The 15,491-nt window shown below is 35.9% G+C and overlaps 1 protein-coding gene across 1 annotated transcript in view; it reads left to right on the top strand.

The window, feature by feature from the left end:
• LOC122791721 (circularly permutated Ras protein 1-like) overlaps positions 1-15,491 on the top strand; it is a gene marked incomplete in the record, with an annotated part of 735,169 nt that overhangs the window by 45,649 nt on the left and 674,029 nt on the right. The window contains 1 exon segment of the mRNA XM_044059620.1: positions 597-675. Within this exon segment, the coding sequence (XP_043915555.1) occupies positions 627-675 (49 nt within the window).

The raw sequence follows: 15,491 nt of genomic DNA, 5'->3' as shown, positions 1-15,491 counted from the left end.
AAACAATAAAACAGCCCAAATAATGTGCTAAATATCCTTTATTCTTCACAATGATTTGGTATTTCATTTGATACATTTGCCTCTTTGTGTTCAGCATTACATTCAGCAGTTATATTAAATATTTTATTTTATGTTATTAAAACTAATGGATTAGACTGCCCAGTGAAATAATAAAGCACTTTTGCAGGTTCATTTAGAATTAAAGTACACATATCAGAGCAGCCAGTTCATGCCTCACAAAAAAAGGCAGTACAGCTGAAAACTTCACTTCAGAACTGGTTTAGTTGATATTTAAAAAGAATAAAATGAGTCTAAAAATGAAAAGAAAAATAATTTAAACGTCTCCAAATCCAGAAACTGTTCAGATCTCAAATGTAGCCAAATACATTAATTCATAGCCATTCCTTCTGTACACTACATTATTAAAAGTATGTTTATCTGCTTTCAACTGTTCTCAAAGTGTTTAGAAAATTTGCTTTGTGCCAGAGCACATAAAAAGTATTTCACATGTCTAATTTCTAATTGTATGATGAACAACTCGTTAGAATTTACTGACTAAATGTATATTTTTAAAAAATATACTCTTCATATTATAGGTCCAAAAGCATCTTTGTGTATGAAAACTGATGGAGTTTGCCTGTAGTCACATTGTTTGCGGTAACGTGAATCTCTCAGGTGAGTCTCCTTTTAATGCTTTGGATTTGTTTTTGCAATGTCAATGGCATATAAAGAAATCAAAAACTGCTGTAGTAAATGACACTTGGCTGATGGCTGATATAGACTGCTTCTGGAGCTAGTCTACCCAGTTCCTTACCATCTAAAAAAGTTGCAGATCTAATTAATTTATATTTTCCTACCACCTGTTAAGCACTGAAGACTTGTATCCACCCTATGCATTTTTGAGGTTTACCAAAAACAATAACCTTATACCCACCTTATAAAATTCTTGAATTCTCCTTCTGTATTATTGATCCTACTTTTCTCAGGAAGACTTTTCCCAGGACTACACATTTTGATGGTAAAAACAATGCTTTGTCATATTTTATGTGGTCCATTTACACAGTACCACTTAAATGTAGTCTTTGTTGTGATACATCATTGGTTTTAAAGAGTCCCAACTTGCACACAGATGATTTTCTTGAGTTACTTAAAATGTTTAACACATCCTTTATCTTTCTCCTTCCTGTCTTTTTTTCAAGATTGTGCATATTTTAATATGTTTTAAAGACTGTATATATATTCTGATACTCCATTTTTATAAGCATTCTGGTACAACTAGCTTTTTTTAATAGATTTTTTGTTTCACACTTCTGAAATTCCTGAGTCCTGTGCCTCTGGAAGGACTTACTCTCACTAAATACACACACTTCTCTAACTTGGGGTCACATTTGTTGTACATACACAGAATAACAACATCTTGTGCAGTATTGCTCCGTTCTCACAATGCTTTTTATTTTTGGATATGATAATATCCTGTAATCTTTATATATTGTACTCAGTTAATGATTCTTAAAATAATAATAATAATAATAATATAGTTATGTAATGCATAAGTGCAATGGTTTGGGTTGCCATCTTAGAGTAAGAGGTTATTTCGTTGGGTTCTTGGTTGGGGTGCCTTCTGTGTGTTGTCTGCATGTCCTCCCAGTGTTTGTGTGCATTTTTTCCAAGTGCTCTGATGTCATGTGACATTCCAAAAAACATGCAGTAGGTGGATCAGGGACTCTAAATTGTTGGCAGGTGTAAATGTGTGTGATCCAGCGGAATGACATGGCAACCTACTTCCACTTCCACATTACCTTATAAACTCTGCAGATAGTGGCGGATGTCTGTGGAGTCACTCTAGGAGTCTGCAGTAATGCATAATAGAGACAGTGAATGCTTAAAGCTAAAAATCAAGACACTAAATGTGTGGCAATAGCTGGCTTGTACAATTTCACCCCACAGCCTGAAGATACAACTGCATCATACCAACTGTCCATAATTTGCAAAATATCCACATTTTTACCTTATATTATTGGTCCGTTCCACATAAAATGTGTAGTTATCTGGCAAATCATTTAAGACTGAAGTCATTAAATAATGACAGACATTTGAGTTCCAGACTTCAAATCCTCCAAAAAATGCATGGAAATGTAAAGCCTGATATTCTTTAAGAGCTAAGTTTAAAATCTGCCCCTGATTTTGCTCCTTTGTCCCCCACTATTTTTCCCTTTGTCCAAATTCTTATCCTAAGAGTTTGAGACATATGATCTGCATTACGAAAAGTGGCTGCTTGCTGAAGACGGCACTAAGTTTTTTTTTTGTTGTTTTTTTTTGTTTTTTTGTAAGCATACTGCCTATTAGTCAATTACTGGAAGATATATATTCAGAGTGAAATGTTGTTATACAACTATAGGGTAAAACAAATGCTGTCAGAATTAATAATAATCATTTCCAAGCCTTAAATGTGGTGTTAAAGCAAGTATGTTGAACCAATTACATGTCTGTGCAGCCTGTGGACCATGTGTGTGAGAAGATGTGATAAATGATGCTCCTGATACAATTCCTTAATTTTCAGATGATAAGGAAGGATTGCAAGCAAAAGTATCAGGTAATACATGATCTCTAGAAGAGCACCAAATGAAATTGTGTGAGCTACAGAGACAGGTGGATTATGGGACTTTGCTAACAATGTATCAGGTTATGTGCTAACTGTTATGGGAGTCTGGTAACAATATATCAGGTTATGTGCTAGCTGTTATGGGACTCTGATAACAATATATCAGGTTATGTGCTAGCTGTTGTTGGGTCCACTTCCTGGGAGTTGCTCTAAGTACTAGAAGATCTTGAGCAGATGTTTATTTTGAGAGATTTGACATCTGATTTTACTTTAAATGGGGAATATCAAAGATGCCCTAAATTGATTTTTCTTTGGCAAGCCTACTTTAACGGATCTCCTTGCCTTTGACACATGAGGCATTCATCCTGCTTTAATGGATCTCTTTGGCTTTAAGACATGAGACAGTCATACTAATATGGACCTAAATATAAATAGTGAAATAATATTTAATACAGTGTTAAGGAAAGAAGGTTTTAATGCTTTTGAGGACATGGATATTTATCTTGTTTGGATTTTGGACATTTATGAAAAGTGATGCCAGGAAGCTGCATTTCACCAGTTTGAAATTAAAATATTGCGTGATGCAACTGTGTGATATTTGCTATCCTTAGATTTGAAATGATACTGAAAGATGCTATAGGTTCATAGGTTCATAGGGTCATACTAGGCTATCTGCCCTAGGGCATTTATAAGCCTAGCCAGAGTGTGTTTGGCTTTCACCACCCATTTTAAATTAATTTTGGTATGCCCTTTTTCGAGGTTAGTATACTGTGCCTCTGTCTAGCAGTGACACAGAAGTGATACCCGGGGTAAACCTACGATCCCCCATCCATAGGTTCATAGGTTCATAGATTGGTACTAAGCTAACTGCCCTTGCGAGCCATTTTAAGCCTAGCCAATTATCCCTTGTAAGACTCAAACCCTGCACCTTGTATTTGTAAGGCAAACACCTTAACCATTAGGCCACCCTCACTCATCAAGATTCCTCTTGAAGAGAGTCAATGAGGGACTCTGCCTAACCTGGACTGGGATTTTATTCCAGAGTGAAGGGAGCCTCTGGGTTATGAATCTGTCCCTCCAGCATGTCCTATTTATTTCAGTGCTGAGGTTTAAGTCTCTCGAGTGCATAGCTCTATGGGATTTGGATTTTCTGAGGTGCAGCATGTCCATTAATTCCGGGTTGGACATGGCTTTATACGTCAGGCACAGATCGCCTCTGAGCAGGCGGTATGCCACTGAGTAGAGCTGGAGTTTCCTTAACCTATAACTATGCAAGTACAAGTAGAGGCACACAGAACAATCCAGAATCTCAAAGGGTCCTTTCTCCTATAATGTTTCCAGAGAATTCTACCTATCAGAGTTGTTTCCTGGCAGCAGCTGTAAAAATCTTGAATGTGCTCTTTCTGTAGTTTGGTTGTTAGAAAGCTGCACAGCCATCAGAGCTATCATTCCAAGAATCTACCTGTGTCTGTACCCCCATTCCCTTCTGACAGTTCAGTAAGTCTTAAGTTGCACATCCTTAGCTTGTTTGCTTGTTCTTAAGATTATCGAATTTGATATATTTAGTTATACTGTTGTGGCAACCACCAAGAAGTAACTGTTCTGGTGATTAGACTGAGCCAAAGGACAGATTCAAGAAAGTCCATCTTAGCAGAATAAATTATTTAAACTTTTTTTTTTTTATTTTCTGTAGATGCTTTCAGCTTCTGTCAGCTAGTGCCATTAGCAAATGCTGTGAATTTGCCAGTTTTTCTTCCAGACAGACTTCTTGTGACACTCTCACTGATTCCTACAATAGACCAGGAGTCTCAACACCATTTAACTGGTCTGATGCCACATAGTATTGCTAAAGCATCCTTGGAATGTTAATCAAAATCACAAAAAATAAGCTCAAGGCATTGGGCTGTCTAATAAATCTAGACTAGGTCATGTTAAACTTGAGGACATAGTGAAGTTAACATCCTGCTAATGGAAATGACAGAGTTAAGATATCATCTTGAAAAGGGCTTGTTCCTCTCCCTCCTATAAAGACTAAATACAATTAGACTCGTAATGCCCTGGTAAGTAACGTTTCCCTTTCATTCATGCAAAAGCCTTCTATTCTCACATACTCTGGTATTTATTTATTTTATGTATCTGTTTTGTTTACCAGAAGGCAGTGCTTATCTTATGATCATCTTCAGGCTTGACTTGAACTAACTGAGAAAATTACGTATATTTAAAATTAGTCATTTATAAGTTGCAAATATTAACATTGTTGTAAGTACAAAACTGAGACATACTACAGCTAATAAAGACTACCAGCTGTAGAAAACAAAGAAAGTGTCCAACATAACATACAAAAAGGAGGTTCACCTATATTTAGAGATCAAAGTGTTGGCATGTTCAGCAGTTTATACACACAAATATATAGTTCAATGCAGCTCAAGTGAATTGTGATTAGATGGTTAGTTCTTGTTAACCATTGTCTCTGAAACAGACTGCCCAGATGTTAGATCAGAGGGTTAAGGATTCAGCAGTTACAACGGGGGATTAAGCCTATCATCTGTTAATAATCTTCATTCTGCAGTCCAGAGATTGATTCCCTCGGTCACCATTTACCTACTATGTGTAACTAACCCCAGTAAACAGATACAAATAAATAAACAAATACATTTACAGTCTGAGAAAACAAAATCTTTCTGCAGCTTATTTAGTTTGGATATCAATAGGCAGCTAACTCCACCATGCATGTCCAACCTTGGGAAATGCTATTTTATCACTGACTGGTTCAAAAGGTAGTCTGCTTGGCAGGAGGGTATTTTCATTGCTAGTTCTGAGGGCGTAGTGAGGTGTGCCAAGGGATAGTTTTGCAGTTAGTGTGTGGAACATTTTTCATTGTTAATCAGCTAGTAGTAAGAAAATGTGGGGACTTTCGCAGTCCCTAATAATCGATGTAATAGACAATGTTTTGCAATACCTAGTTCCTTTAACTCTATTCTGAGAACTGTGTTTTTTGTGTTGTGTCCAATTCCCTTAACTCATCCCAGAGACCTGGTTACTGAAAGTGGGAACCTTTCAATGCTAATGGTTAGCATGAATGGGGTTTATTAGTTAAAAATAATAGCGAGTGACCCTAAACCATTTACTTTTACTGGGCTTGTGGCTCAGATCTTCATGGTAATGTCTGTATTTAAAAGCCCTGTAATTCTAGAAAACTAATATATTTGAAACCAATAGAGTCAAAACATAAATATTTTCAGATCAACTGAATAAAGAAAGCATATTTTGAGCAGGATTCTTTGGGGGAGTGCTTTTGCTAACAGTGTAATGGGCAGAGGTTCAACACCTACATTTCTGTCAAGAGTGTATTGCAAATTAGAAGTCCTAACCATGACCATTTTTCCTAACTCCAGACTCTTTACCATTACATTCCCAAGGAAGATTGAATGACATTAGATTACTTTGAAATTGGCACCAGTACTCCAATCCCCCTCAGTTCTCGATTCTACCCAATGAAATGTTAAAGGTCCACCATGCCTACTCCCATCTGCCCTTAAATCACTTATCTGGATGATGGCAACTCTAACCCTCCTTCTCTTCTATGAGACTTTTGACAGCAACAGAGAGAAGGACATACAGAATGGACCTGGATGCCAACATTCACAGAAAAACCTGAGACTTAGTAGGCCGACAAACGTGAACCACATAAGAGCACACAAATAGACCACAATCACCCATCTTGGCAGCAATCATCATCTTTCCCCTGGACTACCACAATGCCCTTTTCTTTCCTCAAGAAGACTCCTTACTTCAAAACTGGATTCCTAGGACACAGCCTGTGTAATTTTTATACCTTTTCCTTCCATAAGTTTTCCTGCTGATGCTCTGCTTTTCCCTCGATTCTCCTGGCCCATGTGAGCCAGGCTGGGGTTATTTTTAACTCCCCTTTCAGGACATCAGTCTAGATATCTGTTTTATGTCGCACACCAGACTGTGGACTGGGTACCTAATACAATGGACAGAATATGGACCCCATGTATAAGTTTGCTTCTTGACATGGTTTAATCCTGAATTGCAGTAAAGCACATCTGTATTCACAAACAGTTTTTCACAAGAAAACATGAAGGAATTTCACTAGGATATTGCTATACTTACCACCTTTTAATTTAATTGGAAAATAGATTCCTCTGACATTTTGTGCATGTCTGGATTGTGTTTTAATGGGACTTAAAATATTCTCTAGAAATTACTTCCACTGAGTAATCATTATTTTTCATTTGCTCACAATGCATTATGTCTTTTATTGCAACTTTTCTTACATGATGTTCTAGTTTAGATCACATCCAATGAATTAAAGCAATTCATTTTTTTTATTAAACCTCTTTGGTTCCTCTCTTCTGAGCTTTTATATTTTAGTTCTCACTAATTTTGTTTTTATGGCCATAGTCTGTTCTGAATCTGAATATGTTTCCTTAGTAACATTTAAAAGAAGAGGATCTGATGAAGCTCATACACGGTGAGTGAAAGCACTGCCCCAAGAATCTAGCTCAAAAGTTGCTTATTTTTATTCTGGTGGTTTAAAAAGATTTTTATCTCTTTTGCTGTCAATCAGATTAGATCTCCAGAGTCTCAGAGCATTTAAACACTGGGGCTACTACTCAAAAATATCTGAGCCACAGGGCCCATAAAAGCAAGTGATATAGGGTCACTCACTATTTTTCTATTTAATAGACCCCATTCATGTGGGCTACCAGCACCAAAATGTTCCTATTTTTAGACTCTTGGGATAAGTTAAGGAAACTGGAACCAGCACAGGGGGTTCGCAGAAAAAAGATTTGCCACTTTCTCACATGACTGCAATCTCCAGGGACTTAGAAGATCTTGGCCCCATAAAAGTGGGCTATGGGTATTTCACTAAGTTCTACTTCCTAAAACTATTTAACAACTTCTGTACTACTGTGTTTCAACCTTGTATAACAGATGAAATACACTTCAAATGTTCATGACTTTGTGATAGATGAAAATGAATTACATTTGTAAAGCAAAGGGGTAAGGCTGAACTGTTGTAGAAGAGATCAATTTACAAAAGGCTACGACTGAGAGGGTCAGGTATGCAAAACACTTGCATATCTTATTCATGATACCCCAAAACTGATTTGTATTGTAGGCTAAATCTAGAACATTTGCTGGAAGTGCATACTCCAGTTTTGGTAAAAGAAAATCTATGACCAACACTTTAATAGCTTCTGTGGAGAGTGTTTTAGATAGTTCATAACTGTTTTTAAGTTGTGGTACTACTTTATCTACAGGCATTTTAGTCTGGTTCTTAACCTATAGTTATTTATTATACTTTCAAATACTACTTTCCCTGCTTATCAGTCCCATTAAGACTATGTTTATCTATGAATACACTGTGATCCAAAATACAGTTTGATTTTGCTTTGTAATCATTTTTGCTGTAATCAAAACGTAATCATTTTTGTTGTGAAATAAATAACTTGTCAACAGCTATGTCTACACTTACCTTTAGCAAAAGCTATTGACATTTCAGTTAACACAGACCTTAAGCTGTTTATTTTGGATATAGATGAATTTATCCCTGATGTTAGGTGTACTGACAACCTCTAAAATAACACAGCACTGAATAGATTTGTTGGGATGAATAGAGCTTATCCAAACAGCAGGATCTATATGAAGGTAGGATCCCAGAACTGCTAATGGTAGACATGAAGGTTCACTCTAATGGGCAGGCAGAAATTTGTAAAAGGTATTTATTTCTAATGAAACACAAGAATCATAGGAGGCCATTTTCAAAAATACTGAAAACTGAATGGTGGAGAAGAAGTCCAGGAACTATAATATAGAAACATCAGACAGTCCTTGATGGTTGGAAAGGAGTCTAAGTCTGAGAGGGTTAGCAATGTTATGCTAGTATCTCTGTTCTCACAAATATTAACAAACATACTCTTATAGGCTTTCAGGTTTTGGTTAATTTTAAGCAAAAAGGACACAGTAGGAAACTGCACCATATGGAAATTTGGAGTGATAGGAATAATGTTTGTACCTGAAAAGCTTAAGGAAATCCACTAAAGCAAGAGAATATGATAGGAAATATATCAAGAAAAGAGGAGAAATGGTCATAGCATATTTGAAGATACCTGCAGAAATCTGACCTTTTCAAGTAAGATTTATTTCCTAGGAACTTTAAGGAAGCAAATGCAATTGTTAGAAGGTTAGTCAACTCAATGAGATCCAATAAAATGTAATTTCTTTTTATATTAGATTTTGGTCAACAGTCAAATCCAGATGTTCTCGAGCTAGGTCAGACGTGCCCGGTATAGCAAAGATGACAGTGCACATTAACAGTAGTCTCAGTGCATTGACTGTAATGTGGACCTTAGCATGACTTCATAAACAGTGACAGTGCTAATGGATACTACATGAGGGACACTGCCTAGCATATTAGCTTCTAGGGAAGCCCTAACTAGAGGAACTGGGCCAAGTTCAAAGACCAAGTATCAAACTATATAAGGCTTAGCTGTAAGCATCAAGGTTGAGAAAAAGTAAGTCCCCATCTTTAGCTGTATCCATCAGGCTCCATTTAGGTTTTCTATTCTTCCTATCTTTCCAAGTATATCTATATAGTAATTTCTGCAATTTCTATGCCCAAGACTAATTATATGGGATAAAGAAGTAGAAAGCCAGATAAAAATCTAGTTGAACAAACATAATATCTAACACTATAATACATTTCAAAAAGGAAAGTCCCAATTTACCCATGAGTATACTTACATAATCAAGAATTTCATGTAGAGTTTTATATTAATCTGTAAAATCATAAGGAAATCAGAGTAAAGTGTAATGCCCTGGTATATAGGGTTGCCCTATAACCATTAATAATATATTGATATTATTTGATCTGTGATTCTGTATATCTTTGTTATCTGTGAAGATTTCACTTTTTTGTATTATTGGAAAGGGATCTGCATTGTTTGTGGAATATTCCAGTTGGAATCGAGCAGAATAATATATGCTCATCCACAGCCATCCCATGTTTAACCTTATAGTTTCAACCTATAAGGCTTTTCTCACACATGACAGAACATGGAAAGGGGTTAACAACTAGATGAGATAGAAATAGGGGAAAGGGGGCAACCATCATGGTTAACCTATGAGTAATATTGACTTTGGTCTACATTGCAGACTTTCCTGTTATTAAAAATATAAATGTAATTTGAAAACAGCAAAGCACAGTATAACCACCATGGCAAGCAGCATAAAAATTCAAGGAGACTAAGTAAGGCTGTATTTAATAAAATTCAGGATAACCGCTTTCACATAAAAATGCTTCATCAGATCCTCAGTATACACAAACCAACAAGTACATTTAAAAAGCACATTCAAAAAGAAATTACCCTATCAAACAGCTGGGCCAATTAATGATGTAATAGCCTTGATTTCAATGCTGGCTTTAAAGGTAACATTGTAATTTAAGCCTGGTGTTCTATGAACCTGTAATGTGGCAATCCACCTCATCTCCCCACATTCTGTTCTATTAAATATGTCCCCACCATAGAACACCAGGCTTAACTTACAATGTTCCTTTAAAGTCAGCATTGAAATCAAGGCCATTACATCATTAACTGGCCTAGTTGTTTGATGGGGTAATTTCTTTATGAATGTGCTTTTTAAATGTACCTGTTGGTTTGTGTATACTGAGGGTCTGATGAAGCATATGTAAAAGGTTATCCTGATTTTATTAAATACAGCCTTATTTAGTCTCCTTGAATTTTATGCTGCTAACCGGTGGTTGTACTGTGCTGTTTCTTTACTTTATCTGGCACAGTTAGACCTTTAGTCGTTTGTGTTGGTTTGGTTTACATATAAATGTAATTTCACCCCAGGTGAAAGAAGCAATATGAGTTACCCAGATACATTGTTGTGAATTTAATTTGTGCAAAGATACTAGAGGATATAGCTAAATTTTTGCAGAATGAGTCCAATAAAACTGTGAGAATGCAATGGAAATGATGTGGTAAATGTATTATTTTCAAACAGACTATCAGTTACTTCGCAATAGAATATACAGAGCACATAAAGATATAGCCAATGACACATCACCTACTACAAAGTGAAAAAAGTAAGCATTTCTGAAATTACTAATCCCTTTTCAAAAAAAATGATAGAGGAATTAAACTCTATATAATCTTAAATATGCAGACCATTCCTGTTTTAAAGCTGCGTAAATTTATGGCTTGCACAATAGTACATACTAGAACAGGCATATAGATATCTAATAAGCAGAAATAAGTACAGATGATTTTCTAAGGATCTCTGCATCATTTTGATGCAAATCTTTTTAACTCATATCATTTTTATTTCCTTTTAACATATCAATGGTAATTTAAGCAGTGCTATACAGGCAATGTTTTTGGGTGACTGTAGGCAGAAAGAATCATGCAGCAGTGATTCACGGTACTTCTTTGAATATCATCACACCATCACAGATTCCATTTTAAGAGACAGCAGTATGGACCTCAGTTTGTGGTTATAACAGTGGGAGGTGGACTTCCTGCTCATATCTTTGCAGTTTGCATCTCATATCTCAAAACCTTTGTTTAGAGATTCATATGTATGATTGCCAGTCTTATGACCTACTATCTTTCTTCTCTTGTTAACCAGCTTTTAATCCCAAGAATATAATAGACATGGTAAAAAACATGGAGAACACATGTTTAATGATGTTTCCTAATGTTGATATTGTTTATATCCCTTATCTAGCAAGTCTATTTTTGAAGGAAGTTAATGATTTACTCTGAGTCTAAGAGGAGGCATATTCTATAATCTTGACAGGTCTGCATAAGTTACTGGTCACTTTTTTCTTTTACTGATATTTTTGCTAGTTTTCAGTTCCTCCAGCAGTACATTCCAAGCATAACTGTTTACATAGTTCAGCCTGAGGCATTGTCTTATAGATTGCACAGAGATCACTTCTAGGCAACTTATAGTAAACATAATATAATGACAGACCCTGAAGTCTTTCTGATTAATTAGGTTTTCATACCCCTAGCTGGCTTTGTAGCATAGAGTGATAGAGGCCTGATTGTGACCAAATCAACTTTGGTTCAGTTAGTACACCTGATCCTTGAGAAGTTGACTGGGAGAGTGAAGGGAGGAGCTGCATTTTTTGCCAACTCTCTTCTCCTGGCAGAGTGGCAGTTTACAGCCGAATGACCAGCAGTAATTGATGGAGACCAATGATACCAGTCCCCAGACATGTGCCAGTGTCATGCTTATTGAGAACTGGCTGCTGTATCAGGAGTGCCTGATAGCAGTCCACAAAAATCACAAAAACTGATAGGCCAAAGAAGAGCCATGAAGATGATACAGTGGACTATTGAGGATAAGAAATAAATTATGTATTGTTACTATTATGCAAAAAGCCCACAATTTCTAGACACAAGATATGCAAAAAGATTAAGAGAGAAATTAGATAAGAAAGAAAAATACTTCCACAAGAAAAAAATGTCAGAAGTTTCAAATAAAAATTTGTGTTCATTAATACAACAGATTTGTAAAAATCACTATATAAATCAAGAAACTTTGATCTGTTTGGAAAAAGAAGCATCTGAGGAAGTACAAAAATATAAACAACAAAACCTACAGATTTTTGACAAATATAAAAAAGAAATGTGGATATGGGAAAGAAAGAGAGATTTGATATGTTGCAATATTTATACAAAGTCGAAAGCCAAATTAATCAATACAAAATAAGGCAGCCCCAAAGACATTCAAAGGGAAATACTGGCAAAGGCATCCAGATATGGAAAATTTCACAATAAAAAATAATTTCACAAAGAGGGAATGTAGAAAAGAAGATTAGTAAAGCAGAAGTTAAAAAGTACAAGTTGAAGTTATGGAATGCCTGCGAAGTGAAGGATTTGGTGTAGAAGGTCTAACACAGGTTGCATAACAGTATAGTGAAACAAGTCTCCAAAGTAAGGAGAAATAGAAAGATCAGGAGACATCTGAAGAAGAAATATCAACATGGGAAAGAAAAAGATATTTAATATGGTATAATATTTATGCAAAGGAGAAAGCAAAACTAATCGATTCAAAAAGAGCAGCACCAAAGATATTTGAAGAAAAATACAGGCAAAAGAATCCAGACATGGAAAACTTTAAAATACAAAAAAACAAGAAGACAAGGAGAAAAAGTAGAAAAGGAGATTAGTAATGGAGAAGCTAAAGAAATAGAGACTGAGGTTATGGAGTACCTGAGAAGTGAAGGATTCAGTGTAGAAAATCTAACTCAGAAAGCACCACGGCAGGATACAGCAATAGACATCCAAATTAAGGAGAAACCAATGGAACAGAAAGCAACTTGTCAGTAGCCATATGAAGATATTCTGGAGCCTTTCACAGGAAACCACTATAAACATTCACTTGAAGCTGGACAGCAAGGGAAGGAACAAGAAACTGGAAACTCTGATGCAGTCAGTGATGAGGAGGGATAGACCAGAGAGTTCCTATATAATAGAGCAATGGATGACACAGGATGAAACTGAAAGAATGTACCACAAGAAGATGCTATAGAACTTCCTACAGAATGCCTGCAGAAAACGGACAGCAAAAAATGTGCCCTCAGTTTAGATGAAAATGAGCTAAGAGAAGAGTTGCTTGATTTAAAAGACATAGCTAGACATATTAAGATCAATGAAATAAATAGACTGCAGAAGGTCAATAAAACCCCAAAAGTTAGAAGTTTGATAAAACAAATGAACACAGTAATTAGGACTGTCCATAGAGATCCATGTGATAGAAGTAAACAGGATATATTACTGTGCAACTCAATTAATAACAGATAAAATTCTACCACTAGAACACAGGGTAGTAAGGGAAAGGAAGGGGAGAAATTGAATATCATCATGGAAGTATCGAATAGAGAAAACTATAAAACAAATAAGACAACAAGTGTCCATGTTAGAAGAGTATAGAAGAGGAAACAGATCAACAAAAACACTCAGAAAGATAGATGTGTTAAAAGCAAAGCACAGTATTATAACAGATCAGAATTTATCATGCACTAGTGCAAATAATAAACTAAAAATATCAGCACAGGCAGAAAAACTTAGAAGATACACAAATAAATATAAAGGAAAAGTACAAAATAAGCAATTTACTGATGACCCAAAAATGTTTTCTAGAAACTTGGGAAACAAGGTAAAAGAAATTGAAAGACCACCAAAAAAAAAAAGAAGAAATAGGTTCATTTTGGAGACATATTTCATAGCTTCATGGATTAGTACTAGGCTAGCTGATCTTTAAGGCCATTTTAAGACTCGCCAAAAATCCTATGGCAGAATCAAATCCTGCACCTTGTGTTCTAAAAGTAAACACCTTAACCATTATGCCAACCTCCCACCCCTGGTTATCCAGGGCTGGTGCATGTCTTGTGCCTGCTGTTTATTTTATGAGGATCCAGACCACCATAACTCTAAACTGATGAATACAGTATCGAGACATGTCATGTCTATGAAAAATGGAACAATGCTGAATTCAGTAACTGCCTGCACATTTGGGTGCATCTCACAAGCACTTACTCTTGTTATATCAGCTGAAGCTGCACAGAGCACAAGCACTCTAATTTCTTGCTGCTCATAACAAAAGTACAGTCTCAGTAGCCTAAAAATAAATACTGAAGTTTATGATGATCATGACTATTGGTGTAGCCCCATGATACATGACATTTTGTTTCCTAGAATGTCTTTACAGATACATTCCATTAAGCTAAAGCTAGGAATCACTCAGGAAAAAATATACCTGCTGGCAAGCACATATTAGATCATATTCATAACAATATGTTCTTGGGAACATAACAAAGATGCTAAATGGATAGAAGAAGTAAAAGAAAGAATAAGAAGTTCAAAGGTACAGGATATGAAATGGGATGCAGTAACGGCCAGAGAGACTGGAACAAAGTTAAGAAAAGCCTCTAATTGGAAAACTCCAGGCCCAGATGCAGTACCTAACTTCTGGTTTAAAGTATTAAAATCTTTGCAAAAAAAATTAGCCATGAGTAAGAACTATTCACATGTTCACCCTAAAAAGACACCAACCTGGCTAATAGCAGATGTTCCTACTTAAGAGTGAACCTGCAAGCTACCCTTAAAACTATAGACCAATAACCTTCCTTCTGATGACATATACATTATACACTGGAACTGATGTGAACAGAGTTTATAGTCATTTAGAAGAAAACTCAATTATGGCAATAGAACAAAAGAGCAATAAAAGAAAATCATATGGAGCAAAGGATCATTTGTTGTTAAAGTCATAGTGGAGAATTGTAAAAAGGGGAAAAATCTAAGTATGTCATGGTTTGACTACAAAAATGCATTTGACAGTATCCCACATTCATGGATAAAAGAGTGTTTAAAATTTATAACATACACCCTACACCAATAAACTACATCACAGCGCCCATGAAACAGTGGCAAACCACTTTGCAGTTAAACCATGATAAAGGGCAAATTATTATTCCAGGGATAAAAATCCAAAGGGGGATATTTCAAGGTGACTGTCACCGTTGCTCTTTTGCCTTGCCCTTAACCCTTTAAACTGTCTGCTTAACAGATTAGGCCATGGCTATAATTTGGCTCCCAGAAAGCAACAAATTATAAAGACTTCTCATCTTCTCTTTGTCAATGATTTAAAACTGTATAGCTCATCAGATGAGGAACTGAAAGCACAACTGCAAGTTGTCAAAACTTTTTCAGATGATATAAAAATGTCATTTGGTCTTGATAAATGTGCACAAGCAACCTTTAAAGCAGGAAAGCTGCAGCAACAAGAAAACATCAGTTTGGGACAAGAATGTGATATAAAAGAACTTAACAAGAGAGAG

Source organism: Protopterus annectens, chromosome 17.part0, assembly GCF_019279795.1.
Source record: "Protopterus annectens isolate FY-2018-M chromosome 17.part0, PAN1.0, whole genome shotgun sequence".
In the NCBI taxonomy this organism is placed as follows: domain Eukaryota; kingdom Metazoa; phylum Chordata; order Ceratodontiformes; family Protopteridae; genus Protopterus; species Protopterus annectens.
The sequence above is the reverse complement of the archived record's forward strand: the minus strand, read 5'-3'. Positions and strand labels throughout refer to the sequence as shown.